Here is a 12,871-nt window from a genome sequence, read left to right as displayed (position 1 = left end):
ACTCCAGTTGTAAAACCCCCGGGTACATGCTCCACCACCTGCTCTTTTAACAGTGATAGGTATTTTGGTCAACATGGTTCATGCTTCTTTTATTTCCTAATGGGTCAAGACTCAACCAAGGGAGAGGCTATGGTTTACTGCCCTACTCAGAAGATTCCAGTAAAACATCTGGCCTCTTCACTCAAGCATAGTCAGGTGCCTCTCGTGTCATTGCAAACCTGATGGCGTAGACAGTGGAGGTAGAGGCTCATATCCCTCAGGGGCATGGAGGCTGGAAGTGGAGATTGGCATTGTTGGGGTGAAAAGCTAGGGTAGGAAGGAGCAAAGAGGTACCCACAGGCCTATGGTGTGTGGGAAGGAAGTGCAGTTCCCCTTGCTTGGCACCTCTGTCATAAAAGGTAAGTTCATCTCCAAGATGGGTGAGGGGCGTGTAGATGGAGAGACATGGGAGTGAGGTCAGAGCACGTAGAAGAGAGTCACAGCCAGGCCACGAGGCGCCATCATTTGAGCTCCGAAAGCAGCCCTGGGTGAGAGGAGTTTCAAGGAGACAGAGTTCTGGGGAGAAAGCCTAGTGGTCTGCATTGCTGGTTTGCTGTGAGAACTCACCAGCTAATGGAGACAAGGCAGACAGTCCTATAGTCCCAGGATCCCCAGTCCTGGTTCCTAAGACCGTGCTGCAATGTGAGCAGCTTGGATTTGAACTGGTGAAGACCCTGGGCAGATGGCTATATTCCCTTTCTGAAGAATCTTGGAAGTCTTCGTTATATTGGATGCTATGTTCAGCCACTTGCTGGACACTCCAGGGTTCCAGTGTCTATCAAGCTTCTTGAATGGGTGTTCCCAGCATGAGACAACTGTGTGGCATCCTTTGTATCTATATGGGCCCCACAAGGAGGCATAAAGCCCCTCTGAGCCAGGCCTCTGAGCCATCAAAGCCAAGACTTTGGCAAGAAGACAACAATGCCAGAAGAAATATGGAGAGACCCAAGGCAGCAAAAGCAGAATCTAGGCTGGGGGATAAAGCGACCTGGTGATGTGGAACCACAGAATAATCCGGAGTCACTTCAGCCTCCATTCCTGAGCTGTCCCTTTGCTACTGGATGGTTTCATTATACATGCTGTTGGGCCCTTTAGTGACAGGGCTCAAACTCTACCTGGCTATCCAGCCAAAGAGGAGAGACTCTCTTTGCATGTCTGATACTGTGCAAGAGTGGTGTTCAGGCAGAACGTTTCATTCACGGCTCTCATTCACAGCCAGCACTAGAACGTAATTTGGCTTTATTCTGACCCACATGACTGTGCCTGCCAGTTTTTTGTCTCTTCTACAATACATTATCTTTAGAATTTCATCAACAGATTTTGGCTTCCCCCAGTGGGTTCCTGTGAAGAGGAGGTCTAAATAGAAGGACAGGGTGTGGGATGTGGGTGAAGTGAATTTTCTGGGATCTTCTGAGTCCTGGAAGCCCATCTTTGTCATTTATTCTGCTAGGACCTTAGCACTGTTTGCCACAGAGATGCCACTGTTCGTGGGCATCTCAGAAGTGGAAACACACTGAGGAACCTTAAAGAGTGACCTAAAGTCCCATCAGCAAGGAATTCCGTCTCTAGACAATCATTAAACACATTTTATCAGTGGTCTTCTGAATCAATGAAATCCCCAAGATGAGTAGCAATGTCGAAGTGGAGGGGCCTCAGGACTACAAGAGGAGAAGACACGATCAGACCCCAGGTAGAAGGATAAATGATGGAAGACAAGGAATCTGAAGACCTCCAGGAAGACGCCAGATGGGAAGTGAAGAAATTCTGCTGCATATACTCAAGGCTGGGAAAGGAGCCAGACAGGGTTTGCATGGATGGTGTGTGTGGAGTGTCCTGGGTTCACTGGGTAGTGATTCTGGTGTCAGTTTGGAGATCGTATTTCTACCCAGTATCCAATAACCAAGGCACAGAGAGAAGTGTGTGACTACTGTTGGGTACATTCTATTGTATATCTGTGATGACTGCCCATGGTTGGCTCCTTCCCCATCTGAAGTTAATAAAAGTGGGGCCTTGACGTCACGGAGAGCTAACCAAATTACTCAATGACTTTGGCAGTCACCTCGCCCCTCTCAGCCTGTCTTTGTTCATGAAACAAGGACAGTGATAGGTGCCTCTCTGCAGAGCATAATGGCTAGACAAAAGACTTACCTGTGAAATTGTTAGCGTAGTTGGGGCAAGAGAAGGAGGAGGGGAGGGCGAGGGGAGGGGGAGTGGAGGGACCATAGGTGGTAGGGCCCATAGGCTACTGAGGAATGAGGACACTGTCCTGCTCTTTGGTCCACAGCCTCTGAGTCGGTGTATGTGGTCTCCCTGCAGTCCACAAACTCCCAGGGGCAGAGTCAGCCCGTCTATAGAGCTGCCCTCACAAAGCGCAAGAATGCAGGTACGTTTCCAAGGATGCACTTGGTGAAACCATGGTCTGGTGTGGATGCTGCTCTCCATGTGATGCTGGCTGCGATGGGATGGTGGGATGGTTGAATTTCAAGGGGGAAGAAGAGAACTACAGTTGTAGGCAAACAGGTTTCTTTCACTGGTAGAGACAGGAGAATTCTTTTGATAAGGTCTGTTTCCCTGAGGATTATGGATCGCTTTATAGTACAGTTGCTTTGCAGTGCTAGAGGGAGTGAGGCCTCAGTCCCTTCCATGGAAAGATAGTCTGATCCATCTGTTAATTGTGCCTAGGGAGGCACTGAACATGGCAGGAGAAAGGACAGGTGTGTTGAGGCAGCATGGTGGCACACACACCATTTCACTCCACTTTATGCAGATGTGATAGATAGCATGGAGAGAAGTATGAAAATACGTAATTGTGGTCCACTAGTCGCCCAATCATTGTGCACTTATTGAAGTGTGTTTTTCTTTACCTCCACTGATGGGTGTTTTTTAATCACTCATAATCTTTACAAATTACACATACCTTTCAGGGCATGAACCTCAATGGGTTCTGATTCCTTTCTGTTGCTGTGATAAACCATGGCCAAAAACAGTTAGGAGAGGAAAAGGTTTATGTCCTCTTACACTTCCGGTACAGGCATTCACTGAGGGAAGTCGGGGCAGACACTGAAGCAAGAACTGAAGCAGAAGCCATGGAGGAATACTGCTCATGCTCAGCTAGATTTCTTACACAGTCTAGGCTCACCTCCCTAGGGACAGTGCCATCTACAGCACCCTGGGTCCGGGGTGGGCCCAAGATAATCTCTTATAGACATGGCCATGAGCCAATCTCATGGGACAGTTCTTCAGTTGAGACTTGGTAGAGACAGGAGACAGGTCTCCTTCTGGGTGATGTTAGGCTGTGTCAAGTTGACAATAAAAACTAAGCAGACATGAGGAGACCCTAGCACAGCCCTTTAATGCACTCATGATGTAGAGTGGGGCCTACTATGCTTTTTCACATTGCACAGAGACATCCCACCGAGGCCCTTCACTTGTATCAGCCACTGATGGTCACCAGAGAGCAGGACAGCTTCTCCAACAGTCCTCTCCAAAGTCCCCCAATTAGGTAAAATCTGAATCCTTTTGGCCCATACAAAAAACAAAACACTCCAAACCAAAACAACAAAACAAAGAAACTTACAAGCAAAATTGAGGACACTTTGTAAATCTTAATTAGTTAGAGACCAAAATAAGATGGTAAGTCTTGTGACTATATTTTTGGATGACAGAAATAAATCTCAGTAAGAAACTGGCAAACTGAACTCCATCTTATATCTGAACATGACATTTTTTAAAAAGATTTATTCATTTATTATATATAAGTACACTGTAGCTGTCTTCAGACACACCAGAAGAGGGCATCGGATCCCATTACAGATGGTTGTGAGCCACCATGTGGTTGCTGGGAATTGAACTCAGGACCTCTGGAAGAGCAGTAAGTGCTCTTAACCACTGAGCCATCTCTCCAGCCCTGAACATGACATTTAACCTGCCATTCAACCACATAGTCTAAAATATGAAGAACATTGACTCCCATGAGATTCATAACCACTGTTTAAAGCAGAAATTTCATTTGGCATTGTGATCTCTAATGAATAATAATGTAAACTTTCATCCTTCAAACATATGCCCTCATGAAAGTTTTACTACTTCTGAGAAATTTACAGCATGTAATGAGTAAACACTGAGCTTCTTGTAGTGTTTTTTTTTTACCAAGGCATAGCCATTCCTTTATGCTCTTCTGCATACTGATTGGCTCAGGCAGCTTTTGAGGTGAACTCCTTGCTTCTCAGGCTATGGTTAGGAAAAGCAAGAATGGAGGTTTCCACACTTCATGCAGATGAAATGATCACTTAGCATTCTATTCATCTCATCTTACCTAAGTTAAGCATGAGCAGCTAAAAGTTAGGCCAGTCTTGGATGGAGGAAGTCAGTACAGAGCCTGTGGTAAGATGGGTCCCTTTTGTGCATCCACTGTCATTTCAGAAGAGGATGAACTGGATGTACCTGAAGACATTAGTGTCCGGGTCATGTCATCTCAGTCCGTGCTCGTGGCCTGGGTGGATCCTCTTGTGGAAAAACAGAAGAGAGTTGTTGCATCAAGGTACACATGTACACTTAATTCTTACCTTTGAGTATGAGAAATACAGCTTCTCTGGACCTGAATTCAGTGGTTTTCTTTTTAATTTTGTGAAGACTTATTTATTTTATTGTGCATGAATGTTTTTGCTTGCATGTGTATATGTGTACTGTGCACATGATTGGTGCCCACAGAAGAAAAGAGGACATCAGATCTTTTGGAGCTAGAATTACGGGTGGCTGTGAGCCACTATGTGGGTGTTGGGAATCAAACCTGGGTCTTATGGAAGAGACCAGTGCTCTTAACCATGGAGCCATCTTTCCATCCTAATTTTATTTTCTTTCCTGTGTGGGTGCTTGACCCCTCTTTTGCTGTTGAATGTCCAGTACTTAGTGGCAGCCAATTTTCTGAAAATCAAATAGGGTCTGTCATAGGACAGGACTTCATATCTCATCTGCTTCATTTTGTCTTGAGTGTATAAATTCCCTATGTTTGTTTTCCTCCTGCCTCAATTATGTCTAGTTTCCCTCTGGGAAGAGTTCACTGTGGGAGGAGTCTTCTTGAAGAGTCAAGGCAGGATAGATTTTTATATTGAGAGGCAGAAGCTTGTCTAATGTTACATGCATGGCTTCTCAGTAGATATTAGCAGATCTCTGAAGTGTGTCAGATCCTCCTTGGTTGCGGGTAACAAAGAGCACCTTCTTTTTCCTTAGCTCATGGTGTTGTCCTGTTCTGTCTTTTATACCCAATTGTAGTAGCAACAGACAAAAAAGTAACCAATCTTATCAGGTTAGAATGATCTTTATGTGAGTTTTATGGTTTTTACGTTGTTTTGAGACTGGTGAGTATAGATGAAAAATGTTTGTGTGTGTGTGTGTGTGTGTGTGTGTGTGTGTGTTGTGTGTGTTCAAAGACTTGATAATTTATACAACTAAGAAAAAGCCAATGATTTGGTAGCCTGGTTATTATGTATTAAGTTTCAAACCTATCTACAGCAGCAAAGTGGATCATACTTTGAAATAAAAGAAATACAATGTTCACATTGTAAAAGTACATAAACTGTAATCTTTAATAGGTACAGGACAGCTTTGCTGTCTGCTGGTAGGATGACACATGTTTCTATCTAAGGGCTCAGAAGAATCACTGTGTCTATGCATATACTCTCTCCCAACAAGAAGTGGTCCTGACCGCCTTGGGGCTTTGGTTTCCTACATCTTAGGGAAAACCAGGGGAAGTTAGACTCTCCTCAGGAGAAGCGCTTTGTTCATAGCTGTGGCATGTCTTCAACTGACGTCTTCTCCTGACTTACTATATATAATGAATAACGTGTGTGTGTGTGTGTGTGTGTGTGTGTGTGTGTGTGTGTGTGTGCATGTATACATGTACATGTGCATGCAGAAGCCAGAGGTCAACATAGGATATTGTTCCTCAGGGATCCTCTGTATTATTTCATTTATGGCCTTGAGAGAGGATCTCTCACTGGCCTGAAACTTGCCAAGTAGGCTAGGCTGGCCGTCCAGCAGGCTTCAGGGATCCCCTGTCTCTTCTTCTTCAGAACTGACATTACAAGCATGTACCAGCACACCTGATTTTTTTAACATGGCTTTTATGAATCAGGAGAATCTGATTCATATACTGATCTTTACACTTCATCTTGCAAACTTTTTGCAACTGAACTCACTTTCCAGATCCCCAATAGAACATTCTTAATGCCTCAAAGGCTTCCTACTGGAAAGAAGCCATGAAGAAAAGTTGTATTAACAGGGGTCCAGTTTTCAGGGTTTGCTGCTTCTCTAATGCCATGGATCTCTGCTGTCTGGGGTTTTTGAGAATTGATATGTTTGGTATTTCTCTGCCAGTGGATCACACTGGACTCCCTTCTCAGCCACTTGGTTCTGCTCTGTTGTAGAGTTTTGTTCCATTTCATAGCAGGAAGTCTACACAAGACCATGTTTCCTGTTCCTCCTGAGTCTATAGAACATGTCCAGTTAAGCATAAAATGAGGCTTTTTGGCTTTGTGTGCATGTGCATGCATGAGAGAGAGAGAGAGAGAGAGAGAGAGAGAGAGAGAGAGAGAGAGAGAGAGAGAGAGAGAGAGAGAGAGAACCAGTCCTGTTCTTGGTAACATCACATTCTTCAGCCTGTGTGCATATACATCACTGAGAAATTAGGTGCTTGGTAATCCCTGTCCACCTTCCTTTATCTCTTCTCTTCTGTTTGTTTTCTCTGGTCTTTGGAACAATGGGACATTTTTAGTCTTGGACAGAAACACACTCTATTTCTTGGTCTGTTTTTACACACACTTGCCAGGACCCTGACTTCAGATTCTTAGAGTCAATGACATAGTCGAAAGTTTAGAATTTCCTCCTCAAATCTTCCTGCTTGCTTTTAAATATCGCCAGTTCCAGGGAAAGTTAAACAGCGAGGACTCTGGAAGTCAGCTTCAAAGACTCGGGTCCTCAGGCTGACTGTCCTGTTGCGTTTTCTCATAGACAGTACACTGTGCGCTACCGTGAGAAGGGGGAGTCGGCCAGGTGGGATTACAAGCAAGTCTCCAACAGGCGTGCACTGGTGGACAGCCTGATCCCAGACACCGTGTATGAATTCGCAGTCCGGATCTCACAAGGAGAACGAGATGGCAAGTGGAGCGCATCTGTCTTCCAGAGAACGCCGGAATCGGGTTTGTGTCTAAAATGGTCTTGGGGTTTCAACTGAGGATCACGCCTAAACTGACAATTCAAGCAGTCTTTAAAGTATCACTATACGTCTTAGTGGTAGAGTTTGTATGTATAATTAGAAGTAGAGTTTGGGTCTAGAACTATTAAATTAAAAGAGAGAGGGAGAGGGAGACGAATGGTTGAGGAGCAGTTTTGTTTGGTTCATGCTTTGTACTCTGACATTTTTTTTCCTACCAAAATATTCTTCTGATATATCAAATCCTTCAAATTTCAGCATATAGCATACATACATTACTACTGTGGCCACGGATGTCCCTGGGTGGCTTAGCTTTTGTTGTGTAATTTTCCTGAGAAAATCTTTCCTGTAGCCAAGGCTCTCATTCAGTAACAGCTAGAACGGCATCTTTATAAGGTGCACTAGGTGTGCAAGGCAGCGCATGACTTTTATCTCGGCACTTGGGACTCAGAAGCAGGTGGCTCTGTAGGAGTCCAAGGCTAGCCTGGTTTACATATTGACTTCCAGGCCAGCCAGGGCAGCATAGTGAGGCCTTGTCAACAAAACAACAAGAAAACTTGTACTAAAGGGATGTTGCAGATTTTGAACCCCTAATAGTGCAATATTTACCTGGAAGAAAAAACTGGAATTCCTAAAAGCCGGTTTCTAGATGTTTCTAAACCCCGCAAGAGTTGTGTGTGAACCACAAAAGTCATCCTTCGTAAAGTTAGTGTAGAATCGCCTTGCATGTGTCATCAGCACCAACAGGCCATCTCTTCAGTAGACAGTGTATGAGGGGCCTGTCGGAGGTCATGAGAGCCTTGTGGAATGCTTGATTCCCTGTCATCTTATAGCTCCCACCACAGCGCCTGAGAACCTGAGAGTCTGGCCAGTCAACGGCAAGCCCACGGTTGTCACCGTATCCTGGGACGCCTTGCCAGAGTCTGAGGGGAAAGTGAAAGGTGGGTGTCTCCTCCTTACCCTCTGAGTGGTCCTTCTGAGAAATGCTACTTTGGTGACTCTGACTGAAAGGCAGACGAGCAAGCAACAGTGAGGTGGACGAGATGCTAGCAAGGTGCTGGCCAGGGGACAGGAAGGCTGGCATTACCCAAGAGCTGGCAGTTACTCTTGTCATCTTCCTGTAGACATGATCGTCTGGACAGCCGTGCTGGAGTTATTTTTAACAGCACCATGAGCTATACCCTGTGCTCATTCTGGAGCTTTCTGTTGTGCCTATGAGATTCTGAAAAGAGATGTCACCAGGGGTCTGCCGGGACCATAAAGATCTTTAATGAGACCATAAGCACCTTTAATGGGACTAAAAACCTTACCTCATGATTTCCAGAAAATGGATCTGTTCCCTAAAGTTCAGCCTGTATTGATTTATTTGGGTCAAGGAAAGGATAAAAAAAAAATAGAAAAAAATTCCTGGAGCTTTAAAAGAATAAAAATACAAGGGGATATTTACAGGTTGGAAAGTAGTCTGTTGGGGCTGCTAAATAAACACTGAAATCTTTTCATTTCAATGTGTAAAGGACTTTTTCAGGAATCTGGACATTTTCATGTTAGATTGTACCTAGCTTTGCTCACAAGTGTACCCCCCTGGTAGGAGAGATGGAATCTTTAGAGAAAGGAGTCTTTTCATTGTCATTAGGTTTGGGAGAGGCAAATTTAAGTCTGGTATGCCCCAAAACTATGAACAGTTTCCTTCATCTTGGAGAAAGACAGAAGGCCACTTCTGGTCTCCCATGAGAGTTTCCTGGTGGGAATTATTGAATGGTTCTCTTTTGTGTTCAACTGTGAGTTAGTTGACTTGACTCACAGGTAGTGTGTCTTTACATAGGACAATGGGGATTCAGGAAAATGCTTGGTGTGACATTTTCTGTACTTAATGATGTTTCCCCCCATTTTTCATAAAGAATGGATTTTTTATTCTTCTAGCATGTCCCCCTCCTGCACAGGAATAAGTCCAGAAACAGATGAAGAGAATAGGTGCTTAGCTGTCCCCGCTTACGTCTCGATTTTTACAACGTAAGCACTGACCCCTGTCTATTAAGACTGCAGTGCTGGAAGGACCTCTGAAAAGGGATTAGAGACACCTTTCTGGCTGGTTAGGTTTTCAGTCTTTGAAAACAGTAGTGACTGCCCATCCAGTAAGTCCATGCTATGGACGGACAGACCATACTTTCAGTCCTACTTCTTAGTTTAAGTCTAATGCTGAAGGGAGCCACAGGTCACCAGCTAAATATGGCCAGAAATAATGGTAGCTACTGAGTTTTTTGTTTAAAGATTTATTTATTTTATGTACGTGAGTACCCTGTCTCTCTCATCAGTCGCACCAGAAGAGGGCATTGAATCCCATTACAGATGGTTGTGAGCCACCCTGTGGATGCTGGGAATTGAACTCAGGACCTCTAGAAGAGCAGTCAGTGCTCTTAACCACTGAGCCATCTCTCAGTCCCAGTTCTTATATATTTACATATCTTAGTTTTCATGTAGGTATAATTGTGAGATTAAAATTTATAATTCGTTGGGGGGGAGTGTATTTTAAGTCAGAGAAATATATAAAGCATAGTAAAAGGGTATATACACTGACATAGTTAAATATTTTTGCAGATGTAAAGCCATAGTAACGACAAGGTTTTATAGCATGCGATCACTCTCACTTCTTACTTTTGGTCACTATGCATGACCAGTTCTATGAGCAAAGAGTGCTGCATTTCCCCAGCACGTGTTTCAAAGGCGCTTCTGGTTTAACATTTCTTTATTTATTGTACCTTTTAAAGCTTACAACTAGGGAAGGAGAGGATTCCCCCCATACTCATGTAATTGCTTATTTTTTTTTTTTTGTAATTCAAAATTTTTTTCCTGAGGCCATCTTCATATTATCTTGGTAAGATTTTTGAACCTTAAATTTATTGAGAGAATGGGCAAGGGTAGTTATTTGTTGATCATCAAAGATCCACTGTCTTTAATTGGTACACACATACACGTGTACATATTTCTAAATATATAGAAAGTGCTTGAGAGTGGTAGGGAGGGGGAGAAGGAAAGGGGGAAATGATGTGCTTATATTTTAATAAAAAAGAATTAGTTTAAAATGTAAATATAAAAATGTACATATAATAAAAGGGACATCTTATATTGCCTGTCTGTGATTTTCAAACGTCAAGGCCATTATGTGGTTCTAGACAAGACAATGAAGGATGGGAGTATTAGGAGCTGCACAGCTCTGTCAGTGAGTTTTCTTCAGTTTTAAATACAATGAAATATTCGTACCAGCATAAAGCGAATAAGAACTTTATAATTCTTACAAGAGTGAAGTTATATGCAAAACACGGCATCGTTCTGAGTTAATGTACTAAAAATCACTCCACGTGGTAAATGGGACTTGCTCTGAGCGGTTTATTCAGAACCAGTTCCTGGGAGCCAGCACTTTTGACGCCCCTTTGTTTCTTACATTAGGGAATGTTAAGGTCGGCATAGAAAGTTTTTAAATAAGTGCAAAAACAAATAAAAACTACTGTAAACATACATGGTCAGCTTATAAAGATAACCTCCCACCCCGTGTGCTCCATTTGCTTAAAATAGCAATTGTCTGCCTGGAACTTAACTTCCAGGGCTCTAATGCGTGTGAGCTCGCCCCGCGCCCGGTTCTTCTGCTGCAGCTGTTGGCCAGGTGTGCATCGCTGGGGTGTCAGCTTCGGCAGTGTGTGTCTGAACTCATCCTGTGTGCACGATCCATCTGTCTGCTGGGTACAGAACTGTTTTCATTTTCTTCCTTCCAACCGTCTGCCAAATCATTTCAGAATACATTCTTTCATATGCCCCGGCTCTCAAACCGTTTGGAGCAAAGTCCCTCACCTTCTCTGGACACACTACTTCTGCCCTCGTGGACGGTCTGCAGCCTGGGGAACGCTATCTGTTCAAAATCCGGGCCACAAACAGGAGAGGCCAGGGGCCACACTCCAAAGCCTTCATTGTCGCTATACCAACAAGTAAGCATTGCGCATTCATGCTTTCCCTCTTCCAGCCCCGCCCCTTCATGCTTTCCTTCTTCCCGCCGCCCTTCATGCTTTCCTCCTCCCCACCCCACCCCTCATCCCTGCTATTTGTTTTGTGTTACTTTGAATCATGCTTCTGGGTTCAGAAATGCTCACTAGATGATTATTCAGGGCTGAGTTTGCACGGTTATTTTCAAAATATATTCCGTAAGACCCCTTAGAAATCAACCTTTCTAAAGATTAAAATATTAGTCCTGATTTCTGTTAATACTTATTTACAGTATCATCGACATATTAATTATACGATTACTTTGGTATTAGTATTTAATTCAGGGCTTAGGGGGAAAATATATAACCACTTTTGTATGGCTAATTTGACATTTAAATTGTTAGCCCCTGCTGCCACCATTGAATAACTTTGTCCTCTGTTATTTTGGAACTCCACATTATTCAGAATACTTTCAACTGTCTGGTTTGTTGATCAGTATTGAAACCAACAGATGGATGAAGATCCAGAGATGGGGCGGACTGTGTGCGGACCATGCTTCTTTTATTGCTTCCACATTTATTCCGGACACGCACAGCTCTCGCCTCCACGGTCTGCTCAGAGTGAAGGCTCAGAGTTTCATGTTGAAAGACACTGGAAAAGACACTGTTCCCTCTAGATCCTGCTGTTGCTGTATAAATTCCCTTCCAATACAATGTCCCTTCCTTCAATCAGTTCTGCTTGCAAAACAGCACGAATCACAGAGTATGTTTAAGATCCTAGTTTGCTGACTGGAGGCTCTATTTTTAAGCCTTATTTGGGGGATACAAATGCATCTGCTTTGAAAAAAAACCTTTAAGCCAGAGAGAGGAAGCAAGCGGAAGTTTGTTTGCAGGGAGACAAGGATTCTTTGTTGTGCTTTAGAGTTTAAAGCCTGGTGTTGCGTTAGTCACCTGCGTATTCCATATGTTACTCCATTAACTTGAGTGTCGGGCACTCGACTTTAAGAACAGTCACCCTACATTGGCAATGTACAGACAGTTAGTTTAAGAGAGCCCCACTTAGGATTTCACACTCACAAAACCAGTGACTCAGAATCATTCCTTAGTATTTTGGGGTTGGTTCCAATACCCCCAAGGACACCAACTCTGCAGATCCTCTTTTTATGAAGTAGAACTGTTGGCAGAGACCCCGCACACACATTTCCCCATATACTTTAGATCCCCACTAGCTAACTCACACAGCAGTGCAGTGGGAAGGCAGATGCTCTTTAAACCTGCCATTATTTAGGGGAAAATGAGTATATACATGGTCAGTACAGACTTTTTTTTCCCCTCTCAAACATTTTCTAGGTAAGATTGGCTGGCTCTGTAGCTGCAAACTCCGTGAATACAGAGGACTGACTGTATCTAAGCACTCATTCCAGTATTTCTTCAAATGACAAATTGTGACATCTCCCGATTCAATCCACACATATGTTCTAGAACTCTGTTTGTTATTAATAGTAAAATATAACTTTTTGAAAAAGAATATTGTGATTGGGAGTTTGCATATTTAATGTTCTAAAGAGTTAGAAGCAATCACTTATAATGAGCAAATTGGAACACATCCGTATTGGATGGTGATGACTCTTAAATTTGATCTGATGTCCAT

At 43.5% G+C, this 12,871-nt stretch overlaps 1 protein-coding gene across 1 annotated transcript in view; it reads left to right on the top strand.

Moving 5' to 3' along the window:
• Positions 1 to 12,871, top strand: part of Fndc1 (fibronectin type III domain containing 1) — a 63,332-nt gene that overhangs the window by 16,763 nt on the left and 33,698 nt on the right. Inside the window, exons 3-7 of the mRNA XM_032894731.1 lie at positions 2,324 to 2,422; positions 4,462 to 4,579; positions 7,048 to 7,235; positions 8,083 to 8,190; positions 11,038 to 11,226. Coding sequence (XP_032750622.1) covers positions 2,324 to 2,422; positions 4,462 to 4,579; positions 7,048 to 7,235; positions 8,083 to 8,190; positions 11,038 to 11,226 — 702 coding nt within the window. The remainder of the gene's footprint in view (positions 1 to 2,323; positions 2,423 to 4,461; positions 4,580 to 7,047; positions 7,236 to 8,082; positions 8,191 to 11,037; positions 11,227 to 12,871) is intronic.

Source organism: Rattus rattus, chromosome 2, assembly GCF_011064425.1.
Source record: "Rattus rattus isolate New Zealand chromosome 2, Rrattus_CSIRO_v1, whole genome shotgun sequence".
Lineage (NCBI taxonomy): Eukaryota > Metazoa > Chordata > Mammalia > Rodentia > Muridae > Rattus > Rattus rattus.
Note: the sequence above shows the minus strand (reverse complement) of the source record. Positions and strands in the feature narration are given on the sequence as shown.